This window comes from Furipterus horrens, unplaced genomic scaffold, assembly GCF_987537825.1.
Source record: "Furipterus horrens unplaced genomic scaffold, mFurHor1.1.pri manual_scaffold_3, whole genome shotgun sequence".
NCBI classification, from domain to species: Eukaryota; Metazoa; Chordata; class Mammalia; order Chiroptera; family Furipteridae; genus Furipterus; species Furipterus horrens.
This window is the reverse complement of record NW_028327173.1, coordinates 127,986,199-128,013,805: the sequence shown is the minus strand read 5'-3', so window position 1 is coordinate 128,013,805 and position 27,607 is coordinate 127,986,199. Positions and strand designations below refer to the sequence as shown.

The 27,607-nt window shown below is 39.0% G+C and overlaps 1 protein-coding gene across 2 annotated transcripts in view; it reads left to right on the top strand.

Annotated features, from left to right (window-relative positions):
- AKAP6 (A-kinase anchoring protein 6) overlaps positions 1 to 27,607 on the top strand; it is a 513,452-nt gene that overhangs the window by 135,396 nt on the left and 350,449 nt on the right. For both annotated transcript variants that reach the window (XM_090270150.1, XM_090270149.1), the window contains exon 2: positions 146 to 503. In XM_090270150.1, coding sequence (XP_090126276.1) covers positions 180 to 503 — 324 coding nt within the window. In that variant the 5' untranslated portion in view covers positions 146 to 179. The remainder of the gene's footprint in view (positions 1 to 145; positions 504 to 27,607) is intronic.

Here is a 27,607-nt window from a genome sequence, read left to right as displayed (position 1 = left end):
CCTCTTTCTGTTTTTGCTATGAGCTATAGTTTCTTAATTTAGAAATCTGGCTTAATTTAGAAATCCTGCTTCTTCTGCAAAGTATCATTTCTTTATTTGGCAATCTTGCTTGACTCTTGTTTTCTTCGTTCCTCTTGCCTTTCAGCTGTTTTGGAAAGAAGTAAGGTTTAGACTTCTCCATGTTAGCCATGAGTGTGACGCTTTCCCCACTGAGGTCACAAGACCTGGATGCCATGGCTACTGATGCTTCACCCATGGCCATCAACTTGACACCCACTGTGGAGCAGGGTGAGGGAGAAGAGGCGATGAAGGATACGGATTCTGACCAGCAGTATGAAAAGCCACCCCCATTGCATACAGGGGCCGACTGGAAGATTGTCCTTCACTTACCTGAAATTGAGACCTGGCTCCGGATGACCTCAGAGAGGGTCCGGGACCTAACCTACTCAGTCCAGCAGGATTCAGACAGCAAGCATGTGGATGTGCACCTAGTTCAACTAAAGGTAAGGAAGCTTTTCTGGGCTCAGGTCAATTCTAGACAGAAGGCTGAAAAAGGCCATGGCACCTAGAGCCTGAGTTCTGTATTTCTCAATGAGGGAACATCCAGGAAGAAAAAAATAGAAAAACAGGTTTGAAACTAGTATCTTTGTAGAGAAACATGAACAGGATTCTTTCCTGATTTAATTAATGGGCTGAGTATTTAGAATAAAACTGACATTAGGGGATAATGCAGAAAAGTGGGGAGAATAAATGTATTACAAAAGGTTCAATAAATAGACTCTTATAGGTAAGATATCACACTGAGCTGTGATTGTGAGTGTGTGTGTGATTATTATGTTCTGTTGAAGTGAATGCTGCCTTTGTGACGAGGAGCAGAGTCTGCATGACAGGGAACGACAGTGTTCTTTTTTTAGAACTAGTCATTCAATGAGGTACGATGTGTCGTGCAGAACAAAGATGCTTTTATTAACAACTATTCTAAGATTCAGACATTGAAAAATTTCTGTGGCTTCTAGAGCCCTCGCTAAGCCTGATTGTTGATAGTAATGAAATGGAGGTGCTATTAAAGAGTGCCATAATAGAGGTTTTGACCTAGGGACCCCAAAATACAGTCAGTCTTGTCCCACCATAGCCATTCCTCTTCTCTAAGCCCCTGAGCGAAATACACGTTCAGGTCAATGATCAGCAGAGCGAGGCAGATTTATAACCAACCAGTGCATTGGACCCAAACCCCAATGTAAATTTCTAGTCGGTTAGATGAGACCCTAACGAGAATTCCTTTACCTTAGCCAGTGTGCCCTAAATGAGTTTGAAGCCAAAGACCAAACAGATTCTTGGCTCTTAACACTTAAATGGCTTACAGCATGCAGCCATCAGGGCGAGAGGACAGATGTGCACTTACGAGAAAGCATGTTCCCCGAAGCCGAGAGCAGAGACGGCACAGCTTTCTCAGGCTGGTTCAGGGGATTCTGGGCCCTGCTGTCACATGGCAGGGTGTCCAGGAGAGGAAGGGAGGGGGCTGCGGGAGAGAGAGAACAAGGAGCCAGAATGCCAAGGTGACTGGGCTTCTCATAGGTTCTTGAAGAGGAGAAGGCACAAAAGGGTAACAGAGAAATGGCTGGGGACCGGCTCATTGGAATGCAGGCCTGGCTGGTTTCCCCGTGGTGGCAGCAGGGAGGGATGTGTCTCAGCTGCTTTAGTTAAAGGAGCAGCTCCCCAGCAGCTTGAGGCTGGAGTGAAATGGAAGTCGGGGGCTCCACTTCACTCCTCTCCTCTGTTTCCTCTAATGCTACGCTTCCATGTGGTTCCCATAAGTAAATAAAGGGTTGGGTTTGTAAGAAAAGTTGACAGTTGCTCTCCAAAACCTTTCAGAGTTACAGAAAAAAGTGGTAGATGGTAAAGGAGAGGGGAGAAAATGGAAATCGCTTTAGAAGGTTCCACTAAAAATGCTAAAAGGGCTCCTGGAAACATTAATGTGTCAATCTCCTTCATTTAATCACTTCAATAATACTGAAGTGAGAATTAAAACTTTTAGTTCCAAATAGGAATGCAAAGTTTTTGTACAATCAACCAAGTTTATACTTAGTGTTTGAGGAATCACCTCTAGAGTGATTTGCTTATCCTTTTACATGGGAACTTCCTGTCTCCTTCTCAGCTCAGTCAGAAAGCATCTCACACCTGCCTCTCTCCAGCTCTGTCCCACAGTGTGGTCTGTCTCCTCTACTGAGGAAAAAGCCCCAGAAAGGTAGGAAGTCAAGAAAATAATCACATGGTAGTAGTTGATCAACTTAAAGTGATTATTTAAAGGGATGAATTGAAATTGTCTTCTGTTAATTTAATTCTAGGATTTCTATTACTACTTTCTTGATGTTTATTTTATCAAGTGATTTAACAACCAATGTTCTCAGATATTTTCTAATAATAGAGCTCAAAGTCAACAACTCTGGTCTGTGAGTTGTGGCCACCTCTAAACTAGGGTTTAGTTTGGATCTCCTAATCTGCTTAAAGTTTGTCTTTTATTTGTGTAATATTTCTTTTATTTATTTATTTTTTAAGGTTTTATTATTTATTTGAGGGAGGGAGAAAGGGAGGGAGAGAAACATTGACGGACGAGAGCAATACCTCGCACACCTCTGACTGAGGACCCGGCCCGCAACCCAGGTGTGTGCCCTGACCAGGAATTGAACGAGTGATCCTTTGGTTCACAGGCCAACACGCAATCCACTGAGCCACACCACCCAGGGTGGTAATATTTCTGTATTCAACCAAATAAGCACTTCAATGGACTTTTTAAAAAAAGGATTTTAAATGCATGTCAGTTTTTCAGATTTCCACATTGATCCACAAGGAAAAAGGGGGGATTGGGCATAGTGTTTTACATATAGAAACACAACAAAATTTGGTAGAAGCAGCTCTCAGTTGAGGTCAAAGGCAAAGCAGAGTGACAGGCCCAGGTTGGGCAAGGCCTGCCATCTGCTAGGGAGTGTCCCAGCTTGGCTCCCACTGCCTTGGCGAATTACTTAATTTATTTATTTACAATAAAAAGCAACTGTCATCAGGATGGGAATGCCATGACTTTAAGGAACCATTTAGGTGCAGATAGTTTCAAAATGTATATACAGGATATTCACTCCAGTATTCTTCCAGGAGCCCCAACTGCCTAACTGACATTTCTCTTTGTGTCTTTAGTGAGCATCTCAAACCTGACATGCCCATCAACAAACTCTTAATCTGCTCTGGCTGGGTGGCTCAGCTGGTTGGAGCATTGTCCAGTACACCAAAAGGCTGCGGATTCCCTCCCCAGTCAGGACATATACCTAGGTTGCAGGTTCAGTCCCTGGCCGGGGCATGTACAGGAGGCGACTGATCCATGTTTCTCTTTCACATCAGTGCTTCTCTTTCTCTCTCTCTCTCTCTCTCTCTCTGTCTTTTTCTCTCCCTCTCTCAAATTAATAAACATATCTTTGGGTGAGGATTTAAAAAACAAAACAAAATAAAAAAACCTCTCTTAATTTCCTCTCCTCCTTGCCTTCCCCCCCCAGTCTTCCCAATTTCAGTGAAAAAAATCCCACTCTTTGCCAAGCCTAAGTATGATTCCCCACCCTACATATATGTCTGTGGACAAGTTCTGGCAATCCATCTCCAAAATGTGCCCTAAGCCGTTCCTTCTCCCAGCACTGCTGCTGCTGCTGCCCTCCTCAAACCATGTCACGGCTGCCTGGGCTCCTTTTAGAGCCCCTCCAGCACCCTGCACTTTACTCCCACACAGGAGCCAACGGGATCTTTTAAAAATGTAAATCAGGTGGTGTTACCCCCTTGCTTCCTATTAGCTTGCAATAAAACCCAAATCTCTTTCTGTGGCTCGGCCTCTGCCAGCTTCTCTGGCCCTGGTTCCTCCTGTTACTTCCCCCTTATTCAGAAAGCTTCAGGCATGTTGGAAATTCCAAAGAAATGCTAAGCCTAGCTAGTGCTTGCCTCACAGCTTTTTCTGTTCCCTCTGCCTGGAAACTCTCCTCTTCTGTCTTCGCCTGGTGGATTCTGGACTGTCATCCGTCAGCCAGCCAGAGGTGCAGCCAAGTTCGAACAAGTAGAGGCGCGAGCCTGGGAGAGAGGGTGGGAGTGAGGTGGGGCCTTTGCTGTGTTTGGGGAAGACCGAGAACAAAAAGGGAGCTACCCTTACCTAACTCGCCTCCTTGTCTCACAGGCCCTTTTACATTGCTTGCTCTGTCTTAATCATTGCAGTCTTCTCTACCATTGTGTCAATGTGTAAGTTAAAAAAAAAAAAGTTCAAAAATACTGTTAAAAAATAAAATTCAAGTGAGTAAATGTAAAGATTTGGCTTCATTCAATGATTTCATGAATCAGGCAGCATCCCATGTAACAGAAAGAAAGGCGCTCCAAGGAAGACTTTTAGAAGCAGAAAAGGACTGTTTCAGGCTAGGGCATCTCACTTGAAGGTAAAAAGGGTCTATTTAGTGCTGAACAGGAAATTCCAGACTGACTACGATTACATCCCTGCAGTTAGGTTGGGTATTAAGTCTCAGGTGGTGACATGGAACTTAGCACAAGTGACTCCCATTATGGGCCTGTTGTCTCTTTTTTTTAACAATGCTTTTGGAAAATGCTCAGGGTAGGGTCAGCTTCTGGTTTTACATTAAATGTCACTTCCCCAAAGGAGCTATTCCTGATCCCTATTCTTAAATCACCCATTCCCTTCCCCCACAATTATCTAGACCGTTTTTTCAACTTATTTCATATAAGGGTTCTTATTACCAGCTGCGATTATCTTGTTTATTTGTTTACTTGTTTGTGTTAGCCCCAAGGACCTCAAATGCTTAATTCTCCACAGTCTCTCTGTTGCTTAGGACAAGGGCCCTGCTTGGTGGGGGTTCAGTTCACATCTGTGGTTGGATAGATGAGTGCAAGCATGTATGGTCAGTGTCTTCTCTTCCTATACAGTAGGTGTGCACCAGATGTCACATAAGAAAGGCTACTTGGTGAGGAGTGAATGAAGACAGAGGTCTAAGTTCATTGGGAGCATTACCGTCCTGTCAGGGAGAGTCTGTGGGTGGTTCAGAAGTCTTGGAGATCTTGCCTGGGGAGTCTGCCTGTAGGTGGCTGTGACTAGCTGTCCTTCAACCCCCCCCCCCCCCCCCGCCCTGCCCCTTTCCATTTGACTCCTTTAGTAAGGATTTTAGTCCGTAAGTGCACTCTTAGGTCTTCTAGACCTGGAGTCCTCTTCATTTTTTAAAGTAACTTTATCTTTTTGGTCATTGTGTTGATCTTAAAATTTATTTATCAGAGGCCACTCTTATTAACCTTATTTCCAAATTCTTAGGGGAAGTTTTATTGTAACTCCCAGGATGAATTATAAACCGTATTGTATCGTATCGTATCGTATCGGCAGCCGTCCGTCTCGAGAGACGATGGTGTAGCTTCTTAAGAGTCTATCTGCACCGCCGAGAATGGCTGTGCAGTCCGACTCGGGAGTGACATGGTATCTGTCTCCTCCCGTGTTGAATCGACATCTTGCAATGACGCTGGAGTGTCCTCTCCAGTGAAGCTGAAGCTACAGACTCTGGGCAGGGTGATATGGAGGGTCTGCTGTTGCCCATGCAGCAGACCCCCCCTCTCTTCGCAGCTGAAGGGTCCAAGGGAAAGACGGAGTCAATACAGCTTGGTTTCAGGTGCGCCGCAGGAGTTGCCGGTGTTGACTACAACGTCAAACCGCCTTAGGGACTCCGGCTCCGGATTTTCTGTCGGGGTTTACTCCCTTAGCCTTTCCCTTGAAGAGGTATGCCGCAAGGCAGCGGAGGTTTTTTGAAGTCAGAGTTTTCCTTCTCTGATGTGCCCTGACTGGAAGATCGAACCAGCGACACTTAGCTCGCAGGCCGACGCTCAATCCACTGAGCCAAACCAGCCAGGGTCAAATTATAAACCACTATTATAATATTCCCATGTTAGGAGCGGTGGGGATTGATTGTTTTAGAGAGTGCATAATAACATCTACCCTTAAGATTAAATATGGAAAGAATGCAATACATTATACTGTGTAGTTTTTCCCATTATTTCTAACATTGAAAATGTAATCACGTAGCTTGCTTTCGCTTCCAGATCTTATTTAGTGAAGAAGTACAAGAAGCTAGCTGAACCAGTTTTAAAAACTCTGCCTCTCCTCCTCCCTTGTCCTCCTTTGTATGCAGAGACTGTGATGTGCAGGAAAGTCAGACCAAGAACCTTAACTGAGCCTTCTGGTCTGGATGGATGTGTCTGGGTGCTAAGCAGGCAAACAGGCACCTCTGCGTACTGAGTAAGCCACCCCCTGGGCTGCCTGGGTACCCAGTGAGGGGAAAGCGCTGTGGCTGTGACTTGGAGGACCTGTCTCAGCTGTCTCTCCACCTGGGCTTCGCCGCTCCCCTTGTTCAGCAGGTGCAGAGGGAAAGTGCGCTCTTTCCTCCTGCAGTTGGAGCACTGCTAGCTGAGCTCTGCCTGAGGTAGCAGGAGTGGTACCAAAGAGGCAGCTGTGGAGTCCAGGGTCTGTTGGCTGTGACAGTGGGCAAGTCAGGGCTGATTCTTGGGCACATCTAAAGTGCCCTAGGATTCTCAGAAATTCTTGATAAAAGGAACTCTGAGTGGAATTAAACTTCTAACATCAATAGTTTGGGGTGTGGAGGATTCTGATCTTAATGCTAACATAATCATGTGTTAAAGCCTGAAACAGTCAATTTATCTATTTTTGAGTGGTTTCTGATTTCTTACACATCTTAAGTTATATAAGCACCAGTTTAAGATTGAAGACAAAATATCTTTGTTTTGGGGAAGAGTAAATATTTTTCTTTTTGCCCTTTAACTGATGTTTTTCAAGAAGTACATCTCAATCCATTAGTGAGCTGTGAAAACAATTTTCTGAATTAAAGAGCTAAAACAATGAAATAGAATTACATGAAGTGAAGATAAATACTGTTTTGTGAAACCTGGTTTTAATTTTTATATATACTTATGGTCATCATGTAAAATTTATGTCTTTCTCTGGCTAAGGCCAGAACAGTTGATAGTTACTGTTTTAGACCACTTTTAGCTTTCCTCAGTAGCTTTGATATGTGCTTTATTTTGGAAAATATTATGTAAGTAAATGTAGACTGGTGCAAATTTTTGCAACATCATTGCTTTTTGCAGTTATATGGGATCAGAACTCACTTGAATGCCCATTAAATTGGCAACCCCAAAAGCATATTGCAGATCCCAGAAAACTGGAAAATGGAACTGATTTCTGTGTAGGTAGGTATGAAGATGTTATTTTTAAAATTTTTACTCAAAGTACAGATTTGTGGCTGGAATCTCTCTCTCTGTGTCTCTCTGTCTCTCTCTCTCTCTCTCTCTCTTTTTTTTTTTGATTGCTATGTCTTCCTTAGGGGGTATCCTCTCAGAAAAACTGGATACTAATTGTAGTATCGTGGGAGCATGGTTTCAGTATAGTGTTTATTAGTGGAAAAGTTTTTCCTGTTAGCAGTATCCAGATCATAAAAGAATATTTATGACCGAGGAAATGGATGAAATAAAAAGAATGTTTAATGCTTGAAAGGCTAATTCTAGATATTTAAGAGACCCAAATATGTGAAAAAAATCTATCTCAATTAGAGATTAATTATTTCCCCACCCCTATACACCCACATCTTATGTTGGAAAATAGGCTGTGCTAAATAAGTACTTTTTGGTTGTTGAATGATTCATGTACAGGTGGGACAAAAGCAGGTTTACAGTTGAGAGTACATGAAGCACAGTTTATTTTTGTATTATTATTTATTAATTATTTATTATTTTCCATATGAACAACTGTAAGTCTACTTTTGCCCCACCTGGTATTTTTATTATGATTTGGGGAGATGGTCTAAAAGTCTCAGATCTAGTACATGTTTTATATTGTATATGGACAGTCTTGGGTAAGACGTGAAAAGGGTAACATGGCTATTATGATGGAAGATCTTTGGATATGTATGAACCTTAGCCACATGCACTAATGTATTTAGAGCTTGGAATGGCAGGATTAATTGTTAAGATGGCCAAACAAGTCTACCAGGTTATCCAGCTGTGTAATTTTTAATTAGCAATAGTAGCTTGGAAAATGAAGAGTATCAGAGACTTCACAATTTGAAAGAAACCATGAAAACAGTGTTCAGAGAAAAGTAATAAATGTAAAAGGACTTGAAAATGAGTTCAATGAGAAGTCTTAAGAAATTGGAATTTTTTTGATTAGAGAAGTGTTATTGGGATTTGTTAGTTAAAAAGTGGTTTTAAAATAATGTCAGCATGAGCTATCACTGAGCAACACTAGCCATCAGTTTTTATGATATGTGGGGGGGGGGGGAGGTTAGATGTTTGTAGGGGCAATCCACCAGAACTAGTGTATGACTTAACTTTTTCCTCCCTAGAGAGTTTTCAGTTCAAGAGCTTCACTGAGTTCCTGATATGTATCAGGAATTTTTACTTGCAGTATTTTATTTAGCCATCATCATAAGGAAACTGAATCTCAGAAAGGTTGGTAGGTGATCAGCCTCAAGTTTAGTACTTTTTCTACTTTAGTGCAATGGCCTCATACCCCTCTATAGGTGTGAGAAATTTTAGTGACTATAAAGTATGAGATAATAGTTCTGGTTTTCTTTTTTTCTTTTCAAGTTCCCACTTTCTTTAATTCATTTAAAGCATTGCACAACTGTTTCCCAAAGTATTAAATAGAAAGTTTTTAACATTACTAAAGGTCTTTTATTTTTTAATTTCTTTTTAAAAGTTGTTGTTCTAGTTTTCTTGTACTATATGGTTAAGATGAATGGATGTGAGGGTGGGAGAGCGCATTGTTGTTGTTTTTTATTTTATTTTAAGTAAGACAGTCCAACCTATGTGTAGTTTAATTCATCACAAGTAGGAATGTGAGGGTTTTGAAGAAAGGATATAAATGAAATCTGGGGTCATTTTGAGTAGGGGTATTAACAGCTATGCTGAACTGGGAGGAGAACTTGTTTTTTATTTTCGTTCTTTTCATTATTTGCTGCTACTTTGTCCACTCTCCCCCCTTCAAAAATTTACATCTCAAAGGAGGGAAATGTGATATAATTAAAGTAAAATGGTACTAAGGTGTGAATTACCAGTATCCTAACATGGAGGTGGGTAGAACAAGAGGTGAATATTTTTAATGAGAAATGTGAACAAAAAAATCAATTGATAGATCTAAGTATGGTATGTATATAGAGAGAGTTGTAATACTCATCTTTGCCTTACATAGTAGGCTCTCCTGGGAAGCTTTAAAAACCCCTTTCCCAGACCATGTTCCAGAGTAGCTACGTCAGATTCTAGGCCTGGACATAGGCAGCATTACTTTATAAAGGTTCCTCAGGTCACTCCAATGAGGTTAGAGTTGACAGCCCTTGGAAAGAGATGTTTTTGAGCAGAGGGTTTTTGGATACATCTTGCTTGTTATATGCACTCTCCCGCTTCTCCAAAAGACAGCCAGAGGTTTCATTATTTAGGAGTAAAGACTCTTACATGTTTCTTCGAATTTCTTCAATTTCTTAAGCAACCTCATAAAGTCAATAAAAACAGGGGAAAGAAAGGAAAAAGTCTATGCCAGCCACCAGATCATATGTTTTAATGTACAATCTTATGTTATTCTCTTAAATTTTGTTATCTACAAAAGAAAAACCAAATCCAGATAGAATAAATGTTCCTTTCTCATTTAATTCTCACATAGTTTTTGAACTAACATTTATTTTACAGAGAGGTCCAGGCACAGCGTGGCCCACCCATAACTGGGCAGGTTATACATGAATGGCACCCCTTGCGCTTGCTCAGTGCACTGTCGCCTGCACAGCTCTGCGCGGCCACCTTGTTTGGCATGGGAGATGGCCTGAGCAAAGTGTGCTTTGAGTGTGAAAGACAGAGGGCCTCTTTCCTTGGAGCCAAGGAATGAGGAATGGCATATATTATTGAGCTTGGTGGAGACATTTTGAAGAATCATAAATACTTTAAATGCCTCAGAGGAGTCTGGGCTTGATTTCCAGTAGTCATAAAGACATCTGCAAACAAAGAAATACATGGTAAAAACCTGTGTCTTTGGATGAGTTTGTGGGTATGTGCATGGTTATCTGGGAAAGGGAGAGAGTGAGACAGTAATAAGGACAGATGCTCAGTAAATAGAATGGCCTGTCCGGGCTTGGGTGGTAGAAGCAGGAAGAAAGAAAAAGTCCATCAGCCTCGGTAACTGATGCAATCCCAGAGAGGCAGCAGGGAAGTCAAAGGTGACTGGTTCTCTGTAGCTCAATTTGCCCCCATCAGGCTCAAACTGAATTGATATGTCTATTGTCACTTGGGGTTAGGGCTGAGGGCTGTATTTCTTTGTATAAATGTGAATAGAATAAAAAGGAACAGAATAGAAATTGCTCCTGTGTTCATTTTAGCAGTGTGGCATTTTAATATATTGTTCTGTGATACCTTAATGCACTAATTTTCCCCATGATTTGAATAAGGCAGATATACCAGATACAGTGTTAAAAGGAAAAGGAATATGTGAGATGAAAATGGAAAGTGATGTCCTGTTCTCCTGAGGAAGAGGGCGTGGGGATAGGGTCTGCTGGAGAAGTGCGTCCCAAGGAAGGAAACTGACCTTAGGCAAATTATGAAGAAAGTCTTCAGTGCTGCTTGCAGTTTCTCCTCTTTCCAGAAACCTAATTTCTGTCAAAATGCCCTATAAAGTAATTTTTAAAATAGGCTTACCAATGGCTGCAGGAAACTTTGGCCTCTGCAAAGGGAAATAATATTATCACACTGATCATCTCTGTAGTTGTCGGTGTCAGGCGTTAGTGACGAGATGGGGAGAGAGTGCTGCAAATGGCACCGCAGAGAAAGCTACCTCTTCGTGCACATGTCTAACCCCATCCTGGAAATAACTAGGAGTGAAACGTTGTTTTAAAAAATATTTTAACTACAGTGTTTACCTCTCTTCACTTCCAGGTGCCCACCCAGATAAATTCCAAATGCTTGGGCACTTGGGCATAGCCTACAATTTCCTTCATAATCTGGACCCAGCTGGGGTATTGTTTCTTCTGACATTTCCCTTCCTGTACCTCTAAATAGCAGGTCCTTTCAGAAATCCATGCCTTGGAACATGATGTCTCTCTCCCTAGGAAATCACCTGGCTCCTTACCCCAAACTTCTCTGTCTGGGAAAGTTGCTCCACATCCCCGAATCATAGCTAAAAATGTCACCTACCTGGTGCGACCCTTTCGAAGGCCAATCTGCCCAATCATTCTGTGGGTTCTGCCCATATTTTCATATGGTGCTACTGCAGCGTGGTGGCGGACACAGGGCTCGTTCTGAGTTATTATTACTCTAGTTGTTATGAGGAATCTTGTTTTTTCTGTCCTATAACTATGTATTTCTGCTGGTACATTTGCATGACTTTAACATCAGGACAGAAGAAAACGGTCAGCATACAAAACATTTCCTCTGATTATTCTGTTGATCAAATGCAAGTCTATAAGCCCAGACCTGTGAATAATCCTCAGGTGTTCCTTAGGTGAAGTTAGTGTCCACACCTGTGCCGGAAATCTGAGGGCATGCAGTTTGGCATTCTGTTTGGCCTTTGACAAGACGTTCTATATATACTTTGCACTTCAGGGATATGATTTGGAGGGATCCTCACCTCAAAACTCTGTGATTTCAAAAATAGTGCATTAATAAACATTTAGAGGTAAATCATATTGGTAATGAAAATTTGATGTCATGAAAGAACTGTTATTGCAAGGAGACAAAGATGGTGAGGTATTTTAGCATATTTGAATTTTTCTGTGCTATATTTTATAGACAAATATAGGATTTGCATCAGTGAATACACAGATACCCTTTTACATATTGTGGCAAAATCTATTAAACTCCTATTGGACTTGATGATTTTCCTGGGTTCTGTTTAAATGTATTCTTAACTCCAGTAGTTCTCCCTAGAGTGTATATATCTTTTGGATTCTGGTCTTCTGCATTGAGTAATTAGCCAGTTAAATCAAAATTAATCTAAACTCTTCATGGATTAATACAGTGGCTATATTATTTTTGTGCACATGGTGACATATCTTTCCATTCATTTTCTCTTTTTTGCTAATGATCTATGTACAGGTAACCCCCGTATAACACAGTTGTTAGGTTCCTAACAAATGCAAATCCATGTTATAGGAAACAAAGAACTAGTACAAAAAAGGGGGGTTAGGTTCCAAAAATTAAAAAACATACTATTATGTTTTTATAATTAAGAGAAATATTTTTGTTAAAGCAATTTTCATCAAAAGTATTACCTATTAATATGAGTTAAGCAATGTTTTCTTCATCAACACTAATAAGCTCCATTAACTGAATGCATTTTCTTTTTGACAAGATATCCTTATCCTCTGAACTTTCTTCAGCATTATCTTGATTTCTATGCTCTACTTTTTGCAAAAAGTCTGTTATTTTAGATTGCTTGCTTTTATCTGAGTTATCTTTATAAATTTCGTTATATGGTGCTAAGCACTTTTGAAGTTCTCTCTTAAACTTTGTGCTCTTTTCAGTGTAAGGATCTTCACTTAAGAAATATGGCTCTAAGCCCTGGCTGCTGTGGCTCAGTGGATTGAGGGTCGGCCTGCGAGCCAAGTGTCGCTGGTTCGATTCCCAGTCAGGGCACATGACTAGGTTGCACGTCAGGTCTCCAGCTGGGGACGCGAGTGAGAGGCAACCACACAGTGATGTTTCTCTCCCTCTCTTTCTCCTTTCCCCTCTCTCTAAAAATAAAATAAACAAACAAATAATTAAAAAAAAAGAAATATGACTCTAACTGGTTGGCTAAGTCTAGGCCTTTATGCTTTTTAGAGTAAACTGATATGACGTACGTGCTCGAATGAAAATTTTTGAATGAGTTATTTCTTGCTCTTAAAAGCTTTTATCACATTCAGTATTGTATAGTGATTTCCCTAATTTTGTGTTATATGGGAGTTTTCCCCAATTATCTAACCGTGTTAGAGCAAAACTGTGTTATTGAAGTACATACCGGGTTATATGGGGGGTTTCCCCAATTCTCTAACTGTGTTAGGGCAAAACCGTGTTGTTAGAAGTACTGTGTTATACAGGGGATGCCTGTATATATATCTCTTCTTAGTTATAAACCTGAGGGACCTATATATTTTAATTTTTTTTAATTTCATAAATAAAGTTGTAGATGTATAAGAATGTATTATGTTAGAAAAAATGGTACATTTTCTTCTCAGAACTGGTGCATATCTGTTTTGTTATTATTGTTTGTCTTAGGTTTTAAAAATCGTTGGAATTAACTTTTCCTATGGATCTATAAGCAATTTTTTTTCTGTGACAGGATTATAAATAAGAATGAATATTTCATAACTGTTTAATGTGGTTATCCTAAAATTCAGTACATCTTTTAAAATGCAACTCCATAAATGTGTTTCAGGTTTCCAGAACAAATTTATTAGATCTCATAGTATAAGCTTTCTAAAGAATATGTATTTATTTAATAGAATTTTATAGTTTCTGTTTTTATTTTTATAAGCAAATATAGTGTACTGTATTACTTATCAAAACTTTATTTTATTTTGGTCTTTTATTGATATTTTTGTAGATTTATTAGTCAAAGGCAGTAAACAAAAATCTTATTCCAAACTGAAGCTATTTAAGAAGATGATGGTGCTTCCCTTATATTATGACCCCAACTAGACATTGCAGCACAGATTCTAGACTCACTCCTACTCGTATCCACATCTAATGGAAAGCTGTTGACCCAAGTCCTAGCACACAACTCTTCTGTCTGCTGTAAAGCCTTCCTGGATGCTCTTATCCCACGTGCTCAGAAAGCACCTGCTTTCCTGATGCATGATTTGGCACCAATGTTTGCTATCTTGCATTCTTACTTGCTTTCTCATATGTTGTTTTCTAATTTTCTCAAAGAACTCTAAAATCTTTTTAAAGGAAAATTCTCCCCCCACTTTTTAAAAAATAAAACTGCATTTTGGTCAACTGATTGACTGAATCATCACATTACCATTTTTAACTTTCCCTTCTGCTCTGAGTGGCATTATTAGCATGTCAGCAAAAACCATAACTTCCCAAGGATATTTCAGTGAAATTATAAAATGTATTTATAAGCATTTGAAAGTTAGTATAATTGTTCACAGAAATGTTGGTGCTAAGAATTGGCCAAAACAAACAAAATTTTGCTGGAATTAACTCAGAGCAAAATGTGACATTTTTCTTTATAAGAATGAGTAACCTTAATTAAGTTCCTTCTAAGACAACAGACTCCAGTTAATATAACCCAAAGTTTGGGTCAAATTAAATCTCTAAGTTCTATGCAAGTTTTTAATCGCTTCAGTTCTTCTTAATCTTCAATGTAATGCACATTTATGTTTGAGAGAAATGGAATTTGAATCCAACTCCATCTTGGGCTACTTGGCAGCTTAATATCAATTTACACCCATTCTCTGCCCCAGTAAAAGCTGGTATGGAAATGGGCTTGCTCATGACATTCTAACAGCTGCTTTAGTGGGAATCATCTTGGTTTTAAAGGTTAAAACAGGTACCGTGATGTATTTAAGTCATAAATCTGTCCATGCACATTGCTTTCTCTGTAGTAAAGAGAACACAGGGGGAAGAACTAGAAATGAAATGTGCTGACATTTTGATTAATGATGCTCAGGATCAAAGGTCCTCTTGCAAGGGAGGAAAAACATCTATAAATCAGGTGAAGCTGAAAGTTTTTTCTTTGTAGTTGGATAACAACAGTGCCTCAGTGTCAGCTTCTCTTTGTCTTCAACTGCTTGGGGTACAACCCAAATCTAGCGTCCAAGTTCTCTCACTGTCCTCGTTATGTGGCAACGCCTCCCTTTTCTGGGCCTCAGCTTCCTCATTTTAAAATGAGGGAACTACAAGGCTCCTTCAGCCCTAAAAGTTTATGAAAATAACCAGGTACTTCTAAGCAAACTGTAAATTCTTCCGAGTTTGTGGCTCTTTCTGCATCAAGTTCCTCAAGTCCCTGTTAGTCATAGTAGTAACCAGCTACCTTGCATTCAGGCTTGCTGTCCTCAGAGTAGCTTGCATGCATTATCTCAGTTAATCTTTCTCCTTTCTTTATATTTTACTTTTGATTTTAGAGGGGGAGGGAGGAAGAAAGAGGGGCAGAGAAGAAACATCAAAGCGAGAGAGAAGCATTGATTGGCTGCTTTTTGTAGCACCCTGAATGGGGACCGAGCGACACCAGCTGGCCTGTCTCAGTTAATCTTTACAGTAGTTCCTAGACTTCTGTTGAGGGACTTGAGTCACAGAGAGGTTAATTGACTTGTCTATGGTCACACAGCTAGAAAGTGGTGGAGCTAGGAGTGAAAGCTAGGTCTTTCTAATGCTCAAATCTGTGTTAACTTTTTTAGATTAGAAATTTCTTTGAGAATGTGACTAAAACTGTAAACCATCTTCTCAAGATATTGAACACACATGTCCATAACATTTTGCATACTGTATTAAGAACCCTTTGAAACCCATTCTTGGGGACATCAAGTTAACTCCTGTAGTATACTATAATACTGTATCATACTACTTTTTCAGTTTATATTTTTCTGATTTGAAAGTGGGAAGAGTCTGAGAGATATTAAAAATGCATACTTCATTTCACAGCCTTATGTTTAGTAGAAAATAGTCATCTGGATTCTTGTTTGCATTAGGTTTCTTCACATACATGAATGTTAGGGGCTTTGGGGAAGCTGCCAAGTTCCAGGGAGATGGTGGGATTGCAGGAGAGATCTTCACCTTGAAAAATTAACTTTCCAGTCTGCTTTTTAATGCTTGAATTTCCTCTCTCCTCCACAAGGGCTTTCTTTCTATAATTAGAGATAAAGCATTACAAATAAATGTCATTGGGATAAGTAATGCATGGGCTTACATTCACATCAAGAATAAATACCAAAGGCTTTCTTAGACAAGGATTTTTGATGGAGGAGAGGGCTCTGGGCCCATAAAAGATAGATGAAGGGAAAGGCTTCAGAAGGAGGCTCTGCCAATAAACGTCCATTTTTTTTTTACCTCAAGGCTTGAGGACTGCTGATCTAATTCAAACAGAGGAAACTAGATTCCAAGCACATTGGTCATAATTGCTAAAACAGTTGAAGGTATTGTTAAAACTAGGTAAGGCTATCTTTTAAAGTTTATAGGGTATATTGATGTCCCAGTCCCTTTTCTTGATGGTAGCGCATTTAGTTCAAGCTGCCTCAGAGATTTCAGAAGCAGTTGTCACCCTGGTCCTCAAGCCTCAGCTGCTGCCCCATTCCAGGTGGCCCAGTGCCAGGGGTGAGGCTAGGTGGAAAGTCACTAGGATGTGGAGACAGCAGGCCTGGTTCTGATCCTGTCTCTTACTAGGAGTTAGACACCAAGCGATTCAGTAATTTCTACGAGTCTTAATTTCCTTAGCTGTAAATATTTACATCTAAAGGCTGTTGTAAAAACCAAGTCCCGTCATTCCTTAGAAGAACTTGTGAATCTCGCAGGTGCTACATAATTCTGCTTATAATTTCCCGGTCTGCACACTGCTTGCTATTTTTGTGACTGTGGCAGAGTGAACCGACAAGTGTGTGTATGTACGTATGTTAGATTCATGGCAACTGTATATACTGCCAATCATATTGTAATATACCCTTCCATAATTTGCTTTTGGCCATTAAAACACAATAAAATGTAGCCTTAATTAATGAGGCCTGCAAGGGGTAGGACATTTTTATATAAAAGAATGAAATGAAAAACAAATTTGATTTTATATCATGCAAAAAATTTTCTACTGTGTATTAGTATACTTTCTCCCCATTTCAAGTGCATAGTACTGAACATATCTAAGTCTTTCTCAGGATTAAGGATACTGCAGCTGTTGAAATGATTACTTAGAACATAATTTTCACAAAATAGAGTAATGTAGATTTAAATGTAGTAAGAGAGTTATTATGTTCATGTTTCTTCTTCCTTAAATATCCTTTTATGGGATTTTTTTTTCTCCTAAAAAGTGGAGTAAGGGGAGGATCCAGTTAATTGACAACCTTGATTAATTATAGTTGTACTGTTAAGAACACTCCAGTTTGGGTCAATTCTGTCTTTAAGAAGGCCCTTTAAATCCCGAATATAGAAATGAGCCTTGTATATGAATTTGTTTATTATATTTTGTTTAAAATAGTAAAATATTAAGGAAAACACAAGTAGGGAAAGTGATTTCACTATTATTTTCTTCTACCTAGTAATCTAGTAGTGGGAAAAGTTAATTGACTTTGGCAAAATGTTGTTTTAGATTTGCATATAGATTGGAGTTTGGAAATACCTGTGAACAAACATTCCTCCTGCTTTGTGCAGGTCTAAACATCCAATTTGCCTTTAGCTAGTTTGCATGATTCTCTAAGGCTAAGTTTTATACTGGCTGGATAGGAGAAAATAAGGTATTTTGTTGCTTCAGTATATTTTGATATAATCAAACTTTTAGAGTAGAACACATGAGCTTCCTAATCACTACAAACCCATTTAGTGAGTTGAATAATTTATCATCCTTTCAAAAAATCTGGCCCTGCTTTCAATGCTCCAGCTTCTATTTTTTGCTTCCCTCCATTAATCACTCTCTTTTTCTGGTCAATTCTGCAGAGCCAGCACAAAGGCTGTAGCTTTCTTGGCATAAGACTATGTATGTGCTAGTATGTGAACCAGTATTTAGGAAACTTGCCAAATTAGCATGATCATACCCAGGTAAAGAAACCATGCTGCAGGCACAGCAGCTCCTTAGATAAACCCACCGTTGACTAATTTATTCCTGTATCTTTTGGTTGTCTTCTAAGCCCAAGAAGGTTGATTTTGTCATTGTTATTGATAATTAAACAAAACATTAAATATTTTTTCTGATTATAGAGTAACACATAGCCATAAAATAAATATTGATATCTACTGTGCTGTCCAATATGGTAGTCATTGGCCACATATAGATATTTATAGATTAAAGTAATTAAAGTTAAATATAACTAAAAAGAGTTCAGTTCCTTAGTTTCACTGGTCACATTTTAAGTGTAGTTAGCGGGAACTGTATTTGACAGAACAGAAGAACATTTCCACAATTGGAGAAATTCTATTGGATAGTGCTGATTTAGCCTGTACTTCCTCCACCCCTTTTCTTGTTGGCCATATTTCCATTTAATTAAGTATAGCTATGTGTTATCATTTTTAATGCTGCATAGTAATCCACTGCCTGAAACTGCCTTAACTTATTTGCCTAGTCTGCTAGTGATGGGCAAATAGGTTGCTTCTATTTTTTTCTATTGTAAGAAGTATGGTGATTATTATCTTTGAGCATATATCATTTTTTTGGTACTTGTCTCAAATATTTAATATTGGAATTGCTTGGTCCAAGGCCATGCATGTTTTACATCTTGACACATATTTCAGAGCTGCCTTCCAAAGACAATAAACATTCCCTTAGTTGATTGTGAAAAGGCATTCATATCTATTGGAGCAAGTCACTAAACTTCTTTAAGTCTCATTTAATTTTTCTGTTTAAATAGGAATAATAATACTTACCATTTACCTTACTGGGTAGTTACTAGAAATTAAAGAATGTTTGTGAATACTTTAAATAACTAAAAGGAAAGTTGCTACTGTCATATTAAACCACCCACTGGTTTTAAGGATGGAAGTCAGGGACCCTTAATCCTCTGTGATCTAGTTTAATACCCAAAATAAGAAATAATGGTTGTGGTAGTTGTGGAGAGAACATGACTTTGAAGACCTCATCATGGGAGAGGAACCCCTGGCTTCAGAGACATCATTTATTGTTGTAGGCATAAATACACCAATATAAAAATGGCATTTTAAAAAAATAACAAGGACATTTTGAAATGTGGGAGAGTTTTTGTCTTAAAATTAGAATGAGGTGAAACTCAGAGATCATCCAACCTCACTCCTCATTCTACAAATGAAAAAGCAGCGGTCCAGAGAAGTTCAGTGGGCTCTCAGATTCAGCTAACAAGGTTGGGCCACATTCTACTGATCTCCATCCAGCATCCGTTCCTTTCCATGCCACAGCTCTAAATGACGCAGTCAGGATGTGGCAGGATTTGTGTCATCCCCAGATGAAGTTTGAGTCAGTGTCACAATTCAGTTTGATAACTAGTATTTATCTAGAAGTTTACTCTTTAAAAATTTTAATCCTCACCCAAGCATATATTTATTGATTTTAGAGAGAGAGGGAAGGGGGTTGGTGGGTGGGGAGAGAGATACATCGAAGTGAGGGAGAAACATTGATTGGTTGCCTCCCTTACATGCCCCAGCTGGGGATCAAACCAGCAACTTAGGTATGTACCCTGATCAGGGATCAAACCCACAACCTTTTGGTGCATGGGACAATGAGGCTCTGAGCCACCTGGCCACAGCTAGAAACTTATTCTTGAAACAAATGCTCATATAGGCTAACTGAACCATTTGAAAGGCAGGCTTGTCAAATGCCTATTAGCTATTAGAAATTCCTTTAGTGGTAATAGAATTTTTCAAACTGAACTCTTTAAGCCAAATTACAAATCAAATTTGTTTCTCATGAATGGCATCTAGGTTAGATGGCATTCCTTAGAAATGAATTGTTTGGTGATGCTCTCAGAGTTTCTGTCTTTAGCTCATTTCTGAAACTTGAACTTAATACCCTAATTTACTTTTTGACTGCACATAAGAAACCATGAGGATGGACAGCTTCAAGTTTCGCAGAAGATTTTGATTGGCTGCAAGGCCAACCTCATGGCCATGTCCTCCCCATACTGTCTGAATGTGTCTCAAAGTATTTTCCCTGTGTATCTGTGCCCAGTTGTCTCCCTTAAGATCTCACTTTTTACTGGCATTTTTTTGATTGTTTAATTGCTTCTAGCGATAAATAACTTAGAGAAATTAAGGTTGATGTCTCTCCTTCTATTTGCCTTTGGGTCTTCTAACAAACTATAAGGACTCTTAAATTTAGAAAGCACAGACCCCTCCCCAGTGAGTCCTGTGCTGGATTGCAACACAATGAAAATGCTTATCCTTCTGCAGGAAGCAAAACCCTGCAAGGTTTCCAGGCAAAGCATAGCTTCTCATGTGTCCATACTGGATTCTTGCATTACAGGGCTTTCCGACATGGCAACCCCTGATCTCACACTTGCTGATGTTAAGCAGTAGAAAGTGAGGTGACAATGTAAGGATCAATGATTTGTTGGAGCAGACCAAGGAGATAAATAACAGTGAAAATTTGATTTTTACTTGCGATGAAAAGATGTGGGCAATATACATTTTTAGGTATTTAAATAATTATTTTCATATTTCTCTTTTGCTATATAGTTAAAAATGCATATTATAATTATGTATTTGGAATGGATAGGTTTATTTTCCTTAACACAAATCCTTCCTTATGTTGACTTTATTTCTTTTATTCATTTGAAAATGTGTTTATATGTTTGTCTTGAATATATAGCAGTTGAATAGTGTGGCTATGAGAATTATCCACTGCAATAGTGTCTCAGTTTATTTGCCAGGTTGTTATCAAGCATAGTTGAGCATGGTTTACTTAAAATCTCAAAAAGTTTTCCTTGAAAATAAATTTGCTTGCCTTTCCCTTTTTGTTGAAGCAAAATTGGTTTATTCCAAAATTTGCCTTTGTGATGTTGATGCCAGAGGAAAAAATGATAAGCCTTATAGTCTCTGTCCCCTTCTTTCCTTCAGAGTGACTGATTTGTTTTTATCAATTTTGTCTTATTATTTAACTATATAGTATTTGTAACTGCCTCAAACCTACTTTGGAAATACTTGAAGAATAAATCCCAAGTAAATGACAGACTGTCTATCTGCTTAGATAAATGAGTTAGTAGAGGAAGGCGATTGGTCAAAGCAGAACATTATGGAATAGCCACTTTGATGAGAATAAGGGGTAAAGGAAAGGATTTTGTTGAAATCATTACCTCATTTTTTTTTTTTTAAGGGTTGAAGTTTGTTTTTTGGTTTCTGCTTTTTTAGTGGTGGAGAAGTAGATGAAGATGTAGAAAAGAACATATATGCATGTACTTCAAATATAAAAGTGGTTAAAAGTTACATTTTTTTCAAATGTGTAAATGCATGAGAATATTTTATTAAAAAACAGGTACAATGGGGCCTTCTAATCAAGATAGTGGCATAGGTAAATACTGCTTGGCTCCTCACACAACCACATTACAACTAAAATATAGAAGAGCCATCACTCAGAACCATTAGATATTGAGTTGAATGGAAGTTTGACAACTATGGAATTAAAGAAACCACATCCATTCTGACGGGTAGGAGGGGTGATGACACAGAATGAGCTGGTCCCACACCCACATGTGGTGCATAAAAATTTAGGAGGGATATCTCAGGAACAAGGAGTCCCAGCCCCACACAAGCCCCCCAAGCCCAGGGTTCCAGTGCCAGGAAGAGAAGTCCCCATAACATCTGGCTGCAAAAACCAATGAGAATTGAGTTAGTAGAAGAACTTTATGGAGCCCCAAGCAGTTCCTCTTAAAGAACCCACACACAGACTTACTTAGACTAACTCCCTCTGAGTTCCAGCACTGGAGTAGCAGCTTGAAAAGTACCAGAGGTGTAAAGGGAGAAAGTGAAGTGTCCAGCATCAAGGTGAGAGCTAGGGGAGAGCCTTCTTCCAGACAAAAAGGTGGGCCATTGTTCCTTTTCTGAACCCTCCCCCTACACAGCCACAGAGCTAGTAACCTGGTGCTATATCTGAGACTTCATCAACCTGGTTAACACTGTTTGCCCGGTCCTGGAGATCCCCAGAGACTCCATCCCACCCTATTTATGGGCCCACCCAAGCTGCTTTTCCATATGAACGGCTCATCTTGGCTCATGCTTCAGAACTTCCTAAATTCTCATAAAGAAGCAACAGACTCAGTGAGCCCCTAGTCCTCATATTTCTTGCTAAGGGGCCCCAGGCCCAGTACTAGCAACAACCAGCCTAGTTCACAGCTTGGTTTCTTCTGGGAATCTCCAAGCCCAGCACAAATAGTAATCATCTCAGATTGCTTTATAGATCAGGCAGGGAGGCCCAGGGCAAAACACAGGCTGGGGCTGACCTTGGCCTGCTCCACCAGGAAAACCCCAGAGCCTGCATACCTAGTGGACAGCTATAGACCATGTCACAGCACCACCACCCTGCTCCTGCACAGCTGATTCTCCACGGATGGTGGAGGTGGATGGTCAATGGTCACAGCCAATCCTTGCAGCTGACTTGCCTGGGTAAATCCCTCCCATTGGTCTGCCAATGGCAACCAAGGCTCAACTACAAGAGGAGGATGTACTCAGTCCATGTGAAGGGTGCACCTTGAGTACACAGCTTGGGTGATAGGGGAGGCTGTGCCACTGGATCCTACAGGACAGCTACTACATTAAGCCACACTACCAAGACAGGGAATCATAGCAGCTCTACCTCATACCTAGAAACAAACACAGGGAGGCTGCCAAAATGAGGAGACAAAGAAATGTGGCCCAAATGAAAAAACAGATCCAACTCCAGAAAAAGAACTAAACAAAACAGTGATAAGCAATCTATGAGATATAGAGCTCAGATCACTGGTTATAAGAATGCTCAAGGGACTTAGTGAGGACCTCAATAGCATAAAAAGATCAAGACAGAAACAAAGGATACAGCAATTAAAATAAAGAAAAATTTACAGGGAAGCAACAGTAGAGTGGAAGAAGCTTAGAATCAAACAATGATTTGGAACAAAAGGAAGCAAAAAACAACCAATCAGAACAACAAGGAGAAAAAAAAAATCCAAAAGAATGAGGATAGCGTAAGCAGCCTCTGGGACAGCTTCAAGCATTCCAAAAGTTGCATCATAGGGGTGCCAGAAGGTAAAGAGAAAGAGCAAGAAATTGGAAATCTATTTGAAAAAATAGTGAAAGAAAACTTCCCTAATTTGGTGAAGGAAATAGAGATGCAAGTCCAAGAAGCACAGAGAATCCCAAACAAGATGGATGCAAAGAGACCCACTCCAAGACACATTATAATTAAAATGCTAAAGCTTAAAGATAGAGAGATAATCTTAAAAGCAACAATAGAAAAGCAGATAGTTACCTACAGGGAAAGTTCCCATACACTGTCAGCTGATTTCTCAAAAGAAACTTTGCAGGGTAGAAGCGATTGACAAGAAATATTCAGTCATGAAAAGAAGGGTCCTACAGCCAAGATTGTTCTATCTAGCAAAACTATCATTTAGAATTGAAAGGCAGATAAAGAACTTCCCAGACAAGAAAAAACTAAAGGAGTTTGGCATCACCAAACTATTATTATATGAAATGTTAAAGGGACTTATTTGAGAAAAATAAGATCAAAACTATGAACAATAAAATGGCAATAAATACATATCAATCACCAACTGAATCTAAAAACAAATAAAGCAAACAAGAACAGAGATAGCATCATGAATATCGAGAGTATTTTGATGGTTGCCAGATGGGAGAGGGGTGTTCAGGAATGGGTGAAGAGGTGAGGGGATTAAGAAGTACAAATAGGTAGTTACAGAATAGTCATGGGGATGTACAGTCGTCGTCGTCGGCAGCCGTCCGTCTCGAGAGACGATGGTGTAGCTTCTTGAGAGTCTATCTGCACCGCCGAGAATGGCTGTGCAGTCCGACTCGGGAGTGACAATCCCTGCCACACTTGTTACAGGTGAAGGCAGATGGCCGTAGCAGATGGGGATGTACAGTACAGCATAGGAAATGGAGGAGTCAGAGAACCTATGCAGGACCCATGGCCATGAACAATGGTATGGGAACTGCCTGAGGGATTTGGGGGTGCTGAATAGAAGGGTAATGAAGGGAGAAAATGGGACAACTGTCACAGCATAATCAATAAAATATAATTTAAAAAAGCAAGTACAATAATAGTGCTAAGCCTGATAATATCCATGGAATTTGGTCAAAATGTTATCAATAATAGCTTATATGAAATCAAACATTCATCGTTGTTTCATTTTAATTCTGAGAAGTCTTTGAATGTCATACAATGCCACAGTATTAATTTAGCAAATATTTTAAAATGAAGAAAAAAAGTTGAAATATCTTTACTTCACAGAAGCGTAGGTAAATTTTTGCTTAAAAAACAACAAAAAGTAGAGATAAAAATTCTTTTTACAAAACCAAAACCCAGAATATAGAGTAAAAAGCTATCATACTATGTAAACAAATCACCACGTATAACTGTTTTCAGAAGTAAAAATGTGATATTTTTTGTTTCATTATCAAATAACAAAAATATGTAGCTGATAACAAGCCTTAGAAAATAAATTATGTTCTCAAATGGAAAAAACAATTTTTTTGGTGGGTGTGAAATCTAAATTAACCAACCTTATACTATGGTTTGTCAAATGGTGGAGTCAAAATATCTGTTTCAAAACAGGGACTGTAAATTGTCATGTACCTATGGGTGGCAGACAGGGTTGGCCATTACCAGAGTCAGAGAACTGGATCATTGTCATGGACCTCAAACACAACTGTTAATGGACTTCCTACTTCTTCATTGCTAATAATTATATGCATTTTAATCAAAGAAAATTATTCTTTTACCCAAGAGGAGGGAAAAACTCATATTAAGAGATATTATTTAATATGAAAAAATCAATGGTCTTCAACCTGTGATATCTCAATGATAGTCTTCAAACTACTTGGGACACTTTAAAAAGCCTAATAGAAATTGTATAGTTTCACAGACAGACATATTTTATTGCCTTCTGTCTGAAAGTCTATCAAGCCCATGATGTAACCAACAGCTCTTATCTCATATTTGTCAGGAGGTCTGAGAAGCAGTTGTATTTGTCATTGATTAAATGGGAAAATGGAAAAATAATAATTTCCAAATAAATTTAGCTTGTCCAACAAGTAGTCTTTCAAAACTTGGGGTTTATGGTAAGAAAGGGTTAGATATAGTGAGAGAGCTAACAAAAGAGGTTTTTTGGTAAGAGTGAGGTTGAAGAACCAGTGAATGAATCTATTGAATAGGCCTTTATCATCTACTGAGTAGGCCTGAGGAAATTTAATTTAAAAAGGGATGTTTTGATCAGGTGGGGAGGGGAAGGGCCTGAAGCCTCCCTGGGGATGGGCATTTTTAGTCATATCAGGTGAGGTCATGGGGATTTTATCTGTGTCACAGTTTGGCCCTCAAATGACCCTGGAGTGGAGGTGCCTCAAAATTAGGAACTTGCCTTGAACTGAGAGTTCTGTAATAGAGCGGATATGGTAAGAGTATCTCCTCCGCCTTGTTCTCAGCACTGGACTGGGGCAGGCAAAACTCAGAAATCCTAAACTTCTTGTTAATCTAGGATCAACTTCAGGACTTTAACACAGCGCTAGACGAGAGAGTGAAACCAAACCGAAAAGTACTTGTGTTATGACCACCCTGGAAGCTGGTTCCTGTGTGCCCCTGGGATTGACATCCTGATCAAGTTCAGGCGCCAGGTGAAGCTGCACAGACAGGGCCCCGGCTCCGGACCTCATACTTCTCATCTGTGTCATAAACGTCGGCATTTTTACCTCTGTTCACAGGCCAGAAACATTAATTATATAATTGATACCCAAGTTATGCCAAAATAGAAAATGGAAACTTTTCTGTTCACTTGCCTGAACCCCACCCCCACCCCCCACCAACTTTGCAAGGCTGACCGCATTTTAGCAACTTACAATTATTTATGATGCTTTTTAGGATTTCCATCAGTTTTGCTACAGATATTCTCCAATGGTCAAAGTCACATCTTGTTCTATCTTCTTACTTGATAGCAAGTTAGTGTGAATGAAAAGTTTTGGCAAATACATATAGGTAAATAAAAGAAAGTTAGCTTGTGCAAGATAGTAATTCTTTTACTACCCTAGGGCTGTATTAGCAAAGGTATACCAAATTTGATTTTATTTTCTAAAAGAAATTCAAAGCAGAGAAAAGTCTACTTTTTAGAAAAGACAATTCTTCAGGTTAGGACAATGAATTTTTATTCCAATTACATATAACCTGAAAACTAGGAACTTAGAGTTGTAATATTTTCCTCCTGTTAATTTGAAACTTTTAAAATTCAGTTGTATTAGTTTCTTCTTCAGTAAAATAAGGATAAATACTGACTTCATAAAATTCATGGAGAGTAATAATGTTACCTGCTTCTCACAAACAATGGAAACTGTATAATTACATATGTTGCTGATGTTATACTTAGTTTTGTATTTTTTATCTTAGAAAGTTTTCCTTTGTTATATGTAGTTTCAAATGCCCTTAAAAGGGTGATTAGTAGCCATAATAGCAGTAAAGGAAAGGAACAACAGAAAAGGTTGATAAACATACAAAATTACTATTTAGAAAAAAAGAATAAGGAGCAGAATGACATCTGTATAGACAATGACAACATGCTAGAAAGATATGCTCACAAAACATATGAAAATGGTACCTAATATTTCTAATTGAGCCCAAAGCAATTGAAAAAATAATAGCCCTGATTGGTGTGGCTGAGTGAAAGGTCACTGGTTCAATCTCTGGTCAGGGCACATGCCTTGGTTGCAAGTTCGGTCCCTGGGTGGAGGCATGTGCAACAGGCAGCCAATCGATGTTTCTCTCTCACATCAATGTTTCTGTCTCTCCCTCCTTTTCCCTCTCTCTATAATCAATAAGTATGTCCTCAGGTGAGGATAAACAAACAACAAACAAAAATTAAAAAGATAAACAGGATTTGAGAAAAGTAGATACAAGCAGATTTTGAAAATTAAACATGTGCATAATAGGAATCCCCAAGAAAGAAAACTAAAACAATGGAATACAGTCAATATGAACAATCACCTTCATGAAAACTATCTTGAAATACATTTTTAAATGATTTAAAATTATATGTTGGAAAGGAACTACACATACAAGGCAAAAAAAGAAAAAAAAATCTACCCAGAAAACTAAAAGCCATTGAACTATAGAAAGAAGAAACAATAACTCTGTGGTCATTCAGGCTAAACAACCAAGTCATTAATAGGGAAAAAATATGAGCTTGTCACTAGATTTTTGTCAGTGGATTTTTAATAGTTATTTATTTATTGATTGATTTCCAAAAGGCAATGGAGTAACATATTTAGGAAACTTGGAGAAAGAAAAGGGGACTTAAAGATTCAGCCAAAAAGTATTTTAAGTATAAAGTCCATAGGCAAACTTGCAAGAAATCAGGGTATGTTGTTTCCTGAGATGTTACTGAGGAAGCTGCCTGGAGAGTATGTTAGGTAGTTGGAATGACTGGATTCATGTCCATGTAAGGACTGCTGGCAGTGAGTTCACTGACTGATCAAAACTATAAAAAGAGGGGCAACCATATGCACCTTGACAAAATTGTGCAACACTGATTATGAACTAGTCTTGCTGAAAGAAAGAGAGAGAGAGAGAAGGAGAAAAAAGAAAGAAAGAAAAAAAAAGAAGAAGAAGAAGGCAAGAGACGGGAAGGGGGAGGGAAAGGAAGGGAGGAAAAGAAAGAATAAAAAGAAATGCAGTTCTCACCAGGTAGCTTGGTTGGATTAT